Source organism: Podarcis pityusensis (assembly GCF_964106645.2).
Source record: "Podarcis pityusensis genome assembly, chromosome: 1".
Classification (NCBI taxonomy): Eukaryota; Metazoa; Chordata; class Lepidosauria; order Squamata; family Lacertidae; genus Podarcis; species Podarcis pityusensis.
The window spans coordinates 33979294-33993432 of record NC_138028.1 but is presented as its reverse complement, the minus strand read 5'-3'; the positions used below and the strand labels follow the sequence as shown (position 1 = coordinate 33993432).

General features: G+C 40.2%; 1 protein-coding gene across 12 annotated transcripts in view; it reads right to left on the bottom strand.

Annotated features, from left to right (window-relative positions):
- The window catches only part of RALGAPA1 (Ral GTPase activating protein catalytic subunit alpha 1), a 146328-nt gene that overhangs the window by 81469 nt on the left and 50720 nt on the right, over window positions 1–14139 (bottom strand). For 8 of the 12 annotated variants that reach the window (XM_080977220.1, XM_080977227.1, XM_080977225.1 and 5 more), the window contains exons 15-17: window positions 13085–13322; window positions 11124–11285; window positions 4031–4171 (exon numbers count right to left, since the gene is read on the bottom strand). In XM_080977220.1, the coding sequence (XP_080833346.1) occupies window positions 4031–4171; window positions 11124–11285; window positions 13085–13322 (541 nt within the window). The remainder of the gene's footprint in view (window positions 1–4030; window positions 4172–11123; window positions 11286–13084; window positions 13323–14139) is intronic. The other 4 variants (XM_080977228.1, XM_080977221.1, XM_080977231.1 and 1 more) reach the window with 1 other exon arrangement.

Sequence of the window (14139 nt, the reverse complement as noted above, 5' to 3'; positions counted from 1 at the left end):
ATCCAGAGGAAGTCTGACAATTACTGAACCTACAGCTGACTTATCTTTATTTTTTAGTGATCAAAATGGCCAAAAATGAATCCTAACGAAGGAGCCATTGTTCCCTCAGGATGAGCTGAACTAGCACTAAGAATGGGGGGGGGGGGACGACAATACTTACAGGTAAGAGCCCACTTCACCTTTTCCCTTGCTGTTTTAGAATTCTGCTGAAAGCAGTATACTCTCTTAGGAGGTGAGGTGAGAGAAGAGAACAAAAGCTAGCTGTGTTAAAATTTACACACCTACAAAACACTTAAAAACCAAAGGAAATCTTGTTCATAATTTCTGCAGAAGCCCCACTGATATAAGGTCTAGACTCTAATGCACAACAAAGAGGTTCGTGGAAGCTCTTATAGCAATCCTTCAGATTTCCTTTTGAGTGGATCTGGACTACAGCTCCAGGGGGACACACTGCAAAATGAGTTCTGAATAGTCACAGAAGCACCTCTGCACCCTTTTAAACACTGAAGATGCAAACACTGAAGATGACATTAAATTTAAATATGAAGCTTGTGATGCTCTTATTAACCTATTTTATTTCAGCAATTCTTCATAGAATACCATTCTCTTCTAATACATTTTTAAACATTGTGTGCTGTTTTATTTCTATGTTTTGGTTGTTTTACTTTGGTTGTAAGGTTGACTATTTCACGGAAAGGTAGAGAAAAGATACCAAACACACACACACACAAACACACACGGCTAAAATAATCCTGTCTCACATATTTTTGCTACAGAATCTAAGTGTAGGATTGTTCTACCACTATGCAATGTACACAGTTTAGTTGGGATGGGAAGACTGCTCCACGAAGAAAACAAGATTGCACCCAGAAATGTTAAACTACATGTTGTTTCCTGTGCAGCCATTTGTTACTGTTTTAGGTACCCAAATACACAAAGTGCCACCAGCACAGTCTTGTTAGGAATGTCTGAAGCTGCCTTATTCTGTTGGGCCACTGACCCATCTCAACGTCTCCCCAGAATTGATAAGCACAAGACTTTCACAATCCTGCTTAGGATTACTAAGGCCTAACTATGATTATATGCAAGGATTCCAAGGTTTTCTACACTTCTCCATTTCCAATTTGTCAAAAAATCCTAAATAGCCAGCTATATTTCTCTGCATCGGGCTGACAAGTCATATTAACAGATTCTTAAGACAAAATAATAGTTTTGTCTTGAAAAACAGTAATCATAATACACAAAGCTGAGCTGATAACTTTTTAGAGATATTAGCTGTACTGCTAAGTTTATACAGAAAATGACTTTCTAAGTAACAGATAACATAATCTTGTCATAGTCAACATATCCTGATATAAAACACATATTGTTCCATTTTTTGAAACCTACAAAAATAGCCTGTGGAATGAGGTGAGCAGGTCTTAAAATGTTGGGTGAACTTGGTGGAGAAATCTAAGCATGACATTGTAAAATCATTAGTTTTACCAGCGTTTACATGGCAACTACAATTCTTTGATAGCAATAGTCCAACTGATAAATGATTAGGACTAGATTATTAATTGATGACGTTTAAACACAGTTATATAGCATCAATAAAGGTGCCACTTAGAGGAACCTAAAGAAGAAACACACAGATTTTCTGAACTGTTTAATAATTTACAACACTATATTTTCTTTTAGCTTGAACTGGGAAAGTTCCATATTATACAGTGGTACCTCGGGTTAAGTACTTAATTCGTTCCGGAGGTCCGTTCTTAACCTGAAGCTGTTCTTAACCTGAAGCACCACTTTAGCTAATGGGGCCTCCTGCTGCTGCCGTGCTGCCAGAGTACGATTTCTGTTCTCATCCTGAAGCAAAGTTCTTAACCCGAGATACTATTCCAGGGTTAGCGGAGTCTGTAACCTGAAGCGTATGTAACCTGAGGTACCACTGTAATAGCAAATCATGAGAACTTTTTTTTTAAAAAAACAAAACAAGCTGTGTCAAGACTGTCTGAAAAATATACTCTACTCATTTCAAATTAACATGCTATTTCCCCCCCCCCCCTTTAGTTGATGGCTATACTTAAAAGGAAAGCATTTGTAGTGTTGTTTTGAAAGGTGAACACAGATCACCCATCCCTTCAAAGGTCCTGTGCCTGTATGGACATGTTGCTGGGGGTAGGGGAAGAAAGGGATGGGAAGTCTAGGAAAAAAATAAACAGAACTACAAGACAAAACTTTTTTAAAAAATTATTTCCTCTAGCCGTTATGGAGCCTCACTGATACTCAGCTACAGGTCTAGGGGGAAATGACTGGAGTATGCTTGAAGACAACAAAGTTGCCTGGCTGGCCGCCTCAACAGGAGCACTTCACACAGCAACACTTTGCTGTCCATCTCACTTCTGTTTCCCACCCACCCTGTAAAATTTTATTAAGGTTTTTTCATATTACCATACAATTAAAAACAAACTAATCTAAATAAAAACAGAAACAAAAAGAAAAGGTGGAGTCCTCTCTCACAGTTGGCTCTTAACCCTTGTCTCACAAAGGAAGTTTTAGACCAGGGGTCAGCAACCTTTTTCAGCAGGGGGCCGGTCCACTGTCCTTCAGACCTTGTGGGTGGCCGGACTATATTTTGAAAAGAAGAAGAAGAATGAATTCCTATGCCCCACAAATAACCCAGATATGCATTTTAAATAAAAGCACTCATTCTACTCATGTGAAAACACACTGATTCCCGGACCGTCCATGGGCCGGATTTAGAAGGCGACTGGGCCAGATCCGGCCTCCGGGCCTTAGTTTGCCTACCCATGTTTTAGACCCTCCCAGCTCTTACCTGGGAGCATCCCTTTCTTCTCCCAGCCTCTCACCCTGGGATCTCTTTCCTTCCCTGCCTCTCACCCAGGGTCCTTCATTAACCATCCATCACCTTCATGTGTGCATAATCCCCCAAAAGACCCAAAGCCAAGGACACCAAGGAAAACAAAAGAAAGAATGAATAAGGCAGGAAAATGGAAGAGAGGAACAGAAGAGAAAAAGCAAGAAAGAAAACGCACACCCCGCTTCCGAAATAGCTACTACAAATATCATCTCTGAACAAGCCTTTGAAACTGACTGGCATTATGAAACAACGAATCACAGTATACAATACATGATTCAGCATATTTGAAATGTGAACAAAAACACAATACATTTATAGCTTGGGATTCAATGGCACAGGAGATAAAATGTGGTTGCTTCAACAGAAAACCCACCAAAGCTGTGAAGCATTTCTTGAGGCTGTCTATCACTGACACAGTACCTATGAACGGAGCTTAAAAATCATTATTATAATATGGTTCATTGGGGGGCTTAAAAAATGTTGTTTTTCTAAAGATGGGTCAAGGGTTTTGTTAACAAAGAACAGCTAGTTGTGTCTTTTAAAAGAAACATACACAGTAGTTAGCACTTAAGTGTTTATAATACTGTTATAAGTAATAACATACTTTTTTTCTGGGTCTATTGATGAGTTTTTAATGTGGTATTTACTAATGTAAACCTCTCTTTAGTAATTCTTATGCATTTACTGACATAGTCAGCAAGACATTGATTATAATAAACAATCAAAAGGAGAAGGCTATGATGCCGGTAAATTAAAATACAATGACCAAACAGCGATGATAGAAAATATCCTCAACCTCTCCATGCTGAAGACTGTCAATGAGAAATCTTTTCTTCTTCCTTCTGCCCTGGCGTTTGATGTAGAAAACCTAGTTCAACAATATATCTCAGATATTTGTGTCAAATCAACTTTTAAAAAATTCAGCTGCAAAGCAGAACATTGCATTACTTCTAGAGGAATTGGCACAGCGCTAGCTTCTCACAGTTCCAGAATGAGCTGTAAATATAGCATACCACAAAACTCAAAATATCCACTCTCATCTCTTCCCCATTTCCTCCCCACCCCTAAATATTTTACTTTGAAAAATGTAGTGATTATGCAGTCTTTGAAAGCAGAAGGGTTAAAAAAGTGAAAAGGGGGTGCAGAAATTAGCAGAGGTGGCACTACCTGAAAGCTCATCAGAAAGGGGAGTGAGAACAATATCAGGCAAGAAGGGTTTGGAAGTATGGATCAGAACAGGAGCACTTTTAGCACTGCGTATATAGGCCGATGGCAGAGCACATTCACCAATGGATCGGCTTCTCATGGCTTTAAAAAAGGAAAAGAAAGAAGTGGGGAAGGAAAAAAAAGAAGAGTGACTATAATGAAAGGCTGTGTCACAGAAAAAGCAGCAACAGAGAAAACAAAGATAAAAAGGAAGAAAATTTAAATTAAAACATTTCAGCACGGCAGATATTGGCAGAGCTGTAAGGAAAAAAATAATCAGTGGGCACATAAAACATTTTGAGTTGATTTTTTAAAAATGCTAGACAGCAATAATGCCTATATTTTGACAACTACAATTACTGTGTATTCAAAGTAAAACACTAACAGGTGTGTATTCTCAGAAGCGCCACCGAGCTCAATAGAATTTCTTCCCAAGTTGAAAAATGTCCAACAAGCTGAAGGCCATGGCATGAACACTAAAGAGTGTATACAATTGTGCACTGATAAAGCACATGTCTTGCACTTGCTCTGATCTAGCTTTTCCTTTTTTTAAGTGAGCATCTTTTAGTCTGAAGAGCTTCAAATAATGAAAACAAACTAGGTTCCTTTCTGGTCATAGAAGCTTCATGAACAGATCCAGACATTTAAAAATATGTCCTCACTTGTACTCCATCCCTGTCAAGGTATCTGTAAAGGGAATGTAACATGTGACTGATATGCTTTGGATTCAGACTCACAGTACAATACTATACACATCTACTCAGAAGCAAGTCCCATGAGTTCAATGGGGCTTACACTCAGGTGAGCAGGTGTAGCATTGCAGCCTAAGTTACCTTAGCATAGGTTCCATTGGGTCGAGTTACTCATGACTTAAGTTTCATTTATTTCAATGGGAACTAAATGCAACTAGCTCAAAGCAGCACATTTTTCAGCCAGTATATTTATGGGATCACTTCCCAATAGCTGCAACTGTGTCAATGGTCAGCTTGAGTTACATATTATTTTCTCCATGTAAATAAATCATTGACTTGAATAGCTTAAGAGTGTGTATGTATATATCCTCAAACAATGAGTTCTACTGATTTCCTAATAGCATTATTTTAAGTAATTGCAGGAATTACTTTAGAAATTAAATTTAGAACATTAAACAATTCAGTTTTTTTAAGCAAACAAAGAGCAAAGATGTCTTAAATTGTAAAAGTCTGAGGAAGCATAACATTTAACTAAAATATACCAATACAGCAAAAAAGGATGCAAAACATGCCATCTAAATGGAAACATTAAAACATGGAGGCAGAAAAACAAAGCAAGTGTTTTTAAACACAAGGTGAGAATCCAACTTTCCTGCCTAACATATGCCCTCCTTGGATCTAAGTTACTACACTGGTATTATCCCCTGGTATCTATTGTAAGCAATGGCTTTGTAGTTCAACGCCTTACAAGATTATAAATTGCAGCACAGACCACTGCTCCTAATTGCATCATAATCTTTTTAAAAAGTGTTTTTATTAAAGATTTGCTGGGGTTACAAAAGTGCAAACATTGTCTCTATTTTCAGATCATAAAGTTCTGCATCATAATCTTAAAATGCAAAGCCAGACTGCATTGTTAACTTCAGGGTTTTAACACATCCAACTTAGTACAATCCAGACTCCACCATCCCCAATAACTTTCTGAGTTTCGCACTGCTCATTCCATTTGAATCTGAAAGAATTCAAGCCCAAATTCTTCCTTAATTTAAAGCACTGAAGCACCTTTTTATAGATGGACTTTTTATAAATGGACTGATTACACAGCTGAAGTGAGTGAATGACTTTCATGTGCCCAATGCATCTGAAGAGCCTACTAACTATATTCATGTTATATGAGTTCTATCCACAATATTAGCTTTATATAACACTCATTAGTTTTTGGTGATAATCAGACTTACTGTGCAATCCCAAACCCAGACTCATTGAGCTGGAGTGAGTTAGGATATGGCAGAGCCATTCACGCCAGTGGAAAATCCCTTTGCCGGCAGACCTTTCCCCTGCCCATGAGTAGCCCAGTGGGCAGAACTATTGTTATTTATTAAATTTGTCTACCGCTCTTCATTCACAGATCTCAGGGCAGTTCACAACATAAAATTACAACACCAATAACCCTCCCTCCCCAAACATGTTTAAAAGGGGTATAAGATGTTAATCAGCCAAAGGTGTAGTTGAAGAGGAAGTAAATCCTACCATTATTATTATTATTATTATTATTATTATTATTATTATTTCTACCACTGACCCACCTGGCAAAATGCCCCCAAATGGAAGGTATTGAGGGCAAAAAAGAGTTTGCTGGGGGTGAGGGTGCCTGGCTGTCACATTCACTCCCCTCAGGCCATGACTGTGGCCCTGCAAACAGATGGAACATCCACTAATCAAATGGCTGGCCCAAGACAGACCCGTCCCATAGAAAACAATGGGGCAGGACCAATCTGGGGAAATTGAGCTGCTTCCCCTTGCCAGCTACACCCATCGCAGCATGGGAGAGCTCCAGGTGCTGAGGAGGCCTGTAGCAAATCAACGCACAGCACCAGCAGGATATAAACTCAGCATGCGTCAAACGCAAACAACACGACACCTTGCATGGCGCAGGGATATGCCTCATGCACTCCGCATGCAGGGAATTTGGGTTCTAGAGATGGGCTCTGGAGAATGGGCACCCAGAAGGAAGGACACTCTGCACCCCCAGGAACACTGAGCACAGACTACTATGCAAAGACAGAAACAAGAGAACTTTTAGCTGCACTTTCAGCAAAGCCCACCTCCCCAGCATAGGGGAGAGAATGCAGCTATTGCTCACATCTCTCTCCTGAGCTTCACTCTCAAACAGGCACTTGGAACCAGCCCTCCAGCGAGCAAGGAACCCTCACACAGAAAAGCCTTCACAGAGCCCACCTATCCCCCAGATCAGTCTGGGAAATGGGAGAGCCATCTGGGAACCAACCATGCCACCCGGCAAACTCTCACACAAGAGGGCAGAGAACAGTTGATGCCCCTGCCACCCTCCAACAAGTAACTGCAGAGCTTGGCCAGTAGAAAGGCTCACCTTTGACCCTTGGCCCCTGGTGCATGTGCAAACATACTGCAGCTCCAAGAAACAAATGCTTGTACCTTACAAGGCAGTGTGTGGTATGGGAGTGGAGTCCCTCACAGCTGGGCCTCATGGACTGGACCAGGGGCCCGGATGGGGGAGATCCTATGTTTATACTGACCATGCCTGCTCTTACTTTTGTGCAGGTCTGGTCCGATCCTCCTACTCCTGCAGAGGATGTGGATGACCGCCAAGAAGCACTGGTGGCCCACCTATGCCCGTGACCAGGTTGAAACTCAACTGTGGCAACAAGTTCAGTACAGATTTGAGCGATTTTGCCCTCAAAGTGTAAGCTATTTGTATACAAACCTCAGAAAAAAATGATTACATTTCCCCTGACTCCCTTTGTTCACTTTTCCTTTCTCTCTCATTAGGCTTCATATATATTATATATCTATATCTGTTGCAGCCTCACCCATGGATAAATATTCTTATTATTTTTATGCTCATTACTTTTCTTTACTCTGCATTTTACTGCGTCTCAGGGTTCTCTGAACAATGATGGTGCCAAGTTTAAAGGAACGCAATACCTAAGAAAATGCCACCCATTTGCTTCATGTATGGTCTACTCCTCTTGCTCTAGTCTAGAACTTGCCTAATGCTTCCCTGTTCTTTTGGAATGCATCTGGGGAACACCCATAAGCAAAGGACAAAGCTAAGGGATACATAATGTATGTGCAGAACTTAAATTCTTACTCCAGAGGTAGATCAACCAACCATAGGGCCAACACCAATGCATCCTGACAACCACTAGGTTGACTGCCACCTGCGTCTCTATTGCATTGGTCTCATAATCTGAGGAGGAATGAAGAAAAGCTCCCAAAAACTCAGAAAGATGGGCCATGTGGAGGAAATTCCAAGAGTACCTGTATGAGACTGTGATGGCTGAAACAGCTATAGTGATAAAGTTTTGTTCACAGCCTACACAAAAGTGACCAAGAATAAAGAATGTGTTGTCATCTCTAGTCCTTTGAAGGAGCCCATACTGTGGTGGTGCCAACCAGAGGATATGGGATGCAGAAAGAAATCAGAATTCAAACTGGATCTGCCTCTGGTTGCCAGTGTACCCCAGATTTCAAACACAGTCTCTGCTTTCTGTACAAATATGAGTGGAAAGGGGAAAAACCATTTCATGGTGCCAGATTTCCCCAAAGTTCAATGAAATAAACTGTTATGCCGGGAAAGCAGATTGTGTTGGTACAACACCTGCCAGCACATCATTCATGAATTTTGTCTCCACTGAGTTCACCCCTATGTTTAAGCCATCGTTGTGGACATGCAGTTTTCAGTGGCTTTGATGCAACATACTGTGGTTAACGCGTGTGGCGCTGTGGGTTAAACCACAGAGCCTAGGACTTGCCAATCAGAAGGCTGGCAGTTCAAACCCCCACGACGGGGTAAGCTCCCATTGCTCGGTCCCTGCTCCTGCCAACCTAGCAGTTCGAAAGCACGTCAAAGTGTAAGTAGATAAATAGGTACTGCTCCGGCAGGAAGGTAAACAGTGTTTCCATGTGCTGCTCTGGTTCACCAGAAGTGGCTTAGTCATGCTGGCCACATGACCCGGAAGCTGTAAGCCGGCTCCCTCGGCCAATAAAGTGAGATGAGTGCGGCATCCCCAGAGTCGGCACGACTGGACCTAGTGGTCAGGAGTCCCTTTACCTTTTTAATAAGGAATAACAGTAGCCTCAAACATGATACATAGTCTCTATGGGCCTCAATTACAAACTGCTATGCTAACATTTGGTACACAATCAGAGTTAATGGATGCACACTGGGACATAAAGTCCTATGAGCTTCAGGTTAAGCACAAGTAAGTCCGTAACAGTGTTTCAGGTCTCACATCTGGGTTTCCCTTTAGTGAAACACTCTGTATCAAATGTAGGGAACTTTTTCGGTTCCATGGGTCAGATCCTTATCAAGACTGGCCTCATGGATAGGTGTGAGGGGCCTGCCCACCTGTCAATCACATAGTAACATTATGATATCACATGTCTGACATATGGGCAGTCCCTGCACACCTCTAGCAGTTGGGTACTGGGAAACCTGCGAAGTGTTTTAAGGCAGTCGCCACACTCCAGCCTGAACCACTCAGAACAGGAGCATGTGGACTGCCTAAAAGCACTTGGCAAAAGCACCCTCTGAAGCAGCTCTGCATTTTTCCTTTAAGCGGGTGGCAGGGAGAGGAGACAGAAGCCAGCATTGTCCAGGCTCCTTTGTCCTCTCACTAGTTTAAAGGATGAGGTCCTGCTCATGAGCTGCAGACACCAGTGACATCAGCTGATGAGTGCATGACTCATCATGACTTGGGGGGAAAGGGGGGAAAACACTTTGAAAATGGGAATGAAAAAAGGAAACCCATGCATTTATCATGAAAAACTTAGACAGAATGGGAAAGGAATTTGCACCACGTGGTACAACTGAAGACATGTGAAACTGAAGACATCAAATTAAATAGAGGGATTCCATTTGGAGAATGAATTTGAAGTTTTGGAATGGACGTAGGCACAGAGGTGGGTGAAATAGTGGCTGTTGCTGTTCAGTTTAACAATAGTGTCCTACACTTGGGACAGGGCAGCAAAAGAGGTAAGGACTAAGGGACAGTTCATTAAGAAAAGCACACAACATTCTTGGTAGGAAATTCTTCATGGTTGAGCCCAACTAATACCTGGATATTAAGTCTTGCACTTCACCCAACTGCTGCAACTGTGGGGGTCCAGATTGTTTGGTGTTAATGCAATTATAGTATATGTGCATGCTATGAAGGCACTGAGTCAACTAAGGAAAGAAATTACTGCATTTGAGAGCTCAATAAGGCTGGGGGGGAGAGTGCTTTGGTAATTAATACAAAACTCTGTAACAAGTGACAACAAGCAATAAAGGGGAGGGGCTTGTTAGAGATTCAGATATGCCTAATTATTAATAATCAATTTGCTCTCATATCAAATGCTTTCTTAGTTTTAGTGCCAAGAGTCATATGTCTGGGGAAAAGTAGCTAATAGTTTCATGTGAATAAGAAAATGAGAAGTATGCAGAAGCACAGCTTTCTGTTTTAGACTGGAACATTCCAAGGTCAACAGTGAAAAGTCAGATATTTATAAATCTCAGCTAGCACTGGAAATGTGAGAACAGGTTACATGTTTGTGCCAGGATGGCTAAGCTGCTGGTTGGCTGATTGTAGCATTGTATTATTTTATACTGCCATATATAGTGTGCGTGACAGCTTTGAAAAGTTTGGGGAAGTGAAATGAAATGAAATGAAATATGTATGACGGAGATGGTCTCAGGTTGTCTGGGATCCTTCCAAGGTCGGTTGCCACATCACAGATATCGTACAAGCTGTGTGCAATTAACATCTTAGCTATAGCTCTTTCTTTTTGTAACAGGTGTGCTAGAACGCAAAGCCAGCTAATTCTGGTTTGATACACACAGAAACACTTGCTACTAGAAAAGATCTTGCCAGTTTTCCTTACATCCTAGGATGCTATGCTCTAGCCTAGCTCATAAATTTGTCCATAACAGATGTCTTTTGAAACAGAGGTATCTATACAGCATGCCATCAGAAGTAGGGGTAGCCGCACATGTAGTAGCAACTGTAGATGCTGTGCTTGCAATGGGTCTATGATGAAATCTACACAAGATTTCAGTTGTATAAGACAAATCCTTATGTGGTACATATATAATGGATCACAGGATCAGTTCATAGTGACCACGTGTTTGGGCATATCTGTAAAAATAATTTGCATCTAACAGTCAAAGGGCAATTACTTCTTCATCTCACACCACACAAGACTGCCCAGACTTACATATAAAAATGTATTACTAGTTGTGACACACCCAAAGCATATGTAGAAAGTTATTTACGTGCATTCGGTCTATTAATTTCCCTTCTGACTTTGTTTGTGTAACATCTATGTTCTCTATTACATACCAACTGTTTTTTGTCGCACAATACTTCTGGCCTTTTCTGTTCCTGGAGATCCAGTAGTTGTTGCACTGCGCTGTCTCATTGGGGCTTGTCCAGGCTGATCACGGCTCCAGCCTCTTGAAAACGACTTATCAACTGATGCCTTTTGAAACTCATGCCCAACTCCTGAAAGGTAGAGGGGAGACAGAACGTATCAATGATTAAATATCTGTCCATCCCACAGAAACCTAGCCAGATGGGAAGGGTATAAATGAAATGAAATAATAATAATTACCCATGCTGATCATTATGTTTTCCACCCAGCTTTAAAGTAGGTAACTTAATACATATTACTACCAAAACAGTATTTAAATAATAATTGTATTTTTGGTCTCAACTCAATTCTATATTGACAGATTTATAATATAAGCAAGCTGTAGATAACTATCTAAATAAATAAAAAGGAATGTTAATCACAATTTATTCTGAGTATCATTCCAGTAAATAAGCAAAGACTTCCCCATGGAGAATACATATATATGTGTGTGTGTGTGTGTGTTCCATCTTCTTTAATTTAAATCTGACTACTAAAGCCACACCCAATTATACCAACCAGTTATTTAATCTATTAGGAGGAATTTGATGTTGTGCTAAGGCAATCTTTCCATCAGGGCAAGCATTTTGGCCTCCCAGATGGAATGATCTCCCCTCGTTTGTTCTGGGGGTGTTCCCACCACTCCAAGCCAATTTCAGGAGTATAGTTAGAGGAGGGGGGAAAGCCCCATCACATAAGTGGAAGTCCTTGTGCAGCAACTCATTAATTGAAACCTGCATAATGCTCTTCCCTTTCTGTTACAAGCCACCGCTACTACTGTTGTGCTGAACATTTAGGGTTATAAACCTTCCCTATAATTTGACAGAACTATGCCTGCTATGAGACAACACAAATTGTTACTTTATTTACTACTATTAATCATTTACCTGTGGGCTTCTTGGCACCATCTAAGTTTGGTTCAAATTTTAAAAAAATTGTTAGTATGCCATCTGCGCTTTCAAAGAGCAAAAGACAGTAAGCATCCCCAGTCTGGCATATGCAGCAGCAACAGCAACATCATGTTAAGAAATAAAATTTAAAAATATAAAAATTCCTTCCAGTAGCACCTTAGAGACCAACTAAGTTAGTTATTGGTATGAGCTTTCGTGTGCATGCACATGTCTTCAGATCTAGTTGGTCTCTAAGGGGCTACTGGAAGGAATTTTTTTATTTTATTTAATTTATTTTGTTTTGTTTCAACTACGGCAGACCAACACGGCTACCACCTGTAACTATAATCATGTTAAGAGTGCTCACTCATGAGTAGGTCTGCAGGTGGCAAGGGTTCCAGCCTCACACTCAAAACAGAACACTTTCCTGGCACCAGGTCTATTTTAATCATTTACTAAGAGCAGATTTGCTGCCCAAGGAGGACTCCACATCAAGTGGTAAACTGCAGTATTGTCTTGTAGACTATTTATTTCATGAGTATATGAGCCTGCTGCTTTGCCCAAGTATATTTTCAGAAACAGACCCAATGCTTCTCAGAATTTCAGACATTATGACATTATGGGCAACTTCCACTTTAATGAGGGATTTATTTGCCTGTAGCCAAACCAGAAACTGAAGCCATAATCAGCAACTGCACTGGATGTGGGGCAAATGTGCACTAACTCTTCAAAAGGATGATTCATCCGGATTTTAAAAAATGAACTGAAGGGTCATAAAACTGGCCTTCAAGCATGATTACTATACCACATCCTAATATATTGTACTTAAATGTAAAAATTGTTAAGGATATTTCAGTATCTCTCCCACACATATTTTTAAAGGATGCGTGCAGTTTCCACCTCACCTCTTATGCAATGATCATTTGTATATACTTCCTTTCATACAAGACATTAACAGACATTTTTAAATTAGATTAGCTTCTGAAGCCTGTCTGCCTTACCTTTGCCTTTATGTTTCTTTTGTTTCTGTTCACTTAGTTTATCCAGTGGGAGGTCACTGAGATCCAAGCTGTATAAGTTTCTAGCTAATACTTTTGTTAGAGTCTCCATAGTCAGTGACCACTCTGTGGCCAGCTCTTCCCAATAAGTCAATGATGACAATACTGACAAAAGGTCATCCCAAAGTTCTCGGGAGATGTACACATTTAGATTTGCCTTGATCCAAGCTACTATGAGAGTCTACAAACAAACATGCAGATAGTGAATATAGTAATATTTATCACATGGCAACATAAGAGAGTTAGGGAACTCAAATCATTCTAAGACACGGTAAAAATATAAGAGAGCAGCATAGCTATGTTAACTGTGGAGAATACATTTTAACTAAAGTGTTTATTTTCACTCCTTTCTTTGTTAACAACTGATAAACTTGGATGGGCTTTAAACTTGGGGGATTTAAACTAAGTTGTAAGAAACAGCCTCAATCAATTAGAACAAAGGAACAGATATAGGACCAGATGCTTCAGTCAGCCTTATGTTGTGCTGGCCTGAAATTCTAAATGGAACATTCAGTCATAAGCAACTTCATTCAATAAAAATGTCCCCATCTGCCACAGTACATCTGACATTACTTTTTACATGTATTTTCTTAATATATATACATATATATATTAATATATTTATTGCTTTGTCCACCCCCCGAAAAGAAATATAACTAAAGAAAACAAAGAATAGAAAATGTAAACCACAAAGCGTCAGAGCCTGGAAGGACAAAAGTACAAAAATAAATCCAAAGGAATGATGAAGTATAAACTCATATAATGGTTCCCCTACCATTAATAGAGATATATAAAAATAAAGGATTCTCCACCTGTAAGTTCTGTCATTATTGGGATTAAAGATTGCACACTGTCTTAAATGGGCCCCCCTGTATTTTCATATTCACTCCAAGTTCATTACATTCCTGCCCCTGGTCACCAAAGCACATTAACAAAGTGATCTGATTGAGAATCCACTTCATATGAAAGACTGATCCATTTTCATTGTATGATTTATT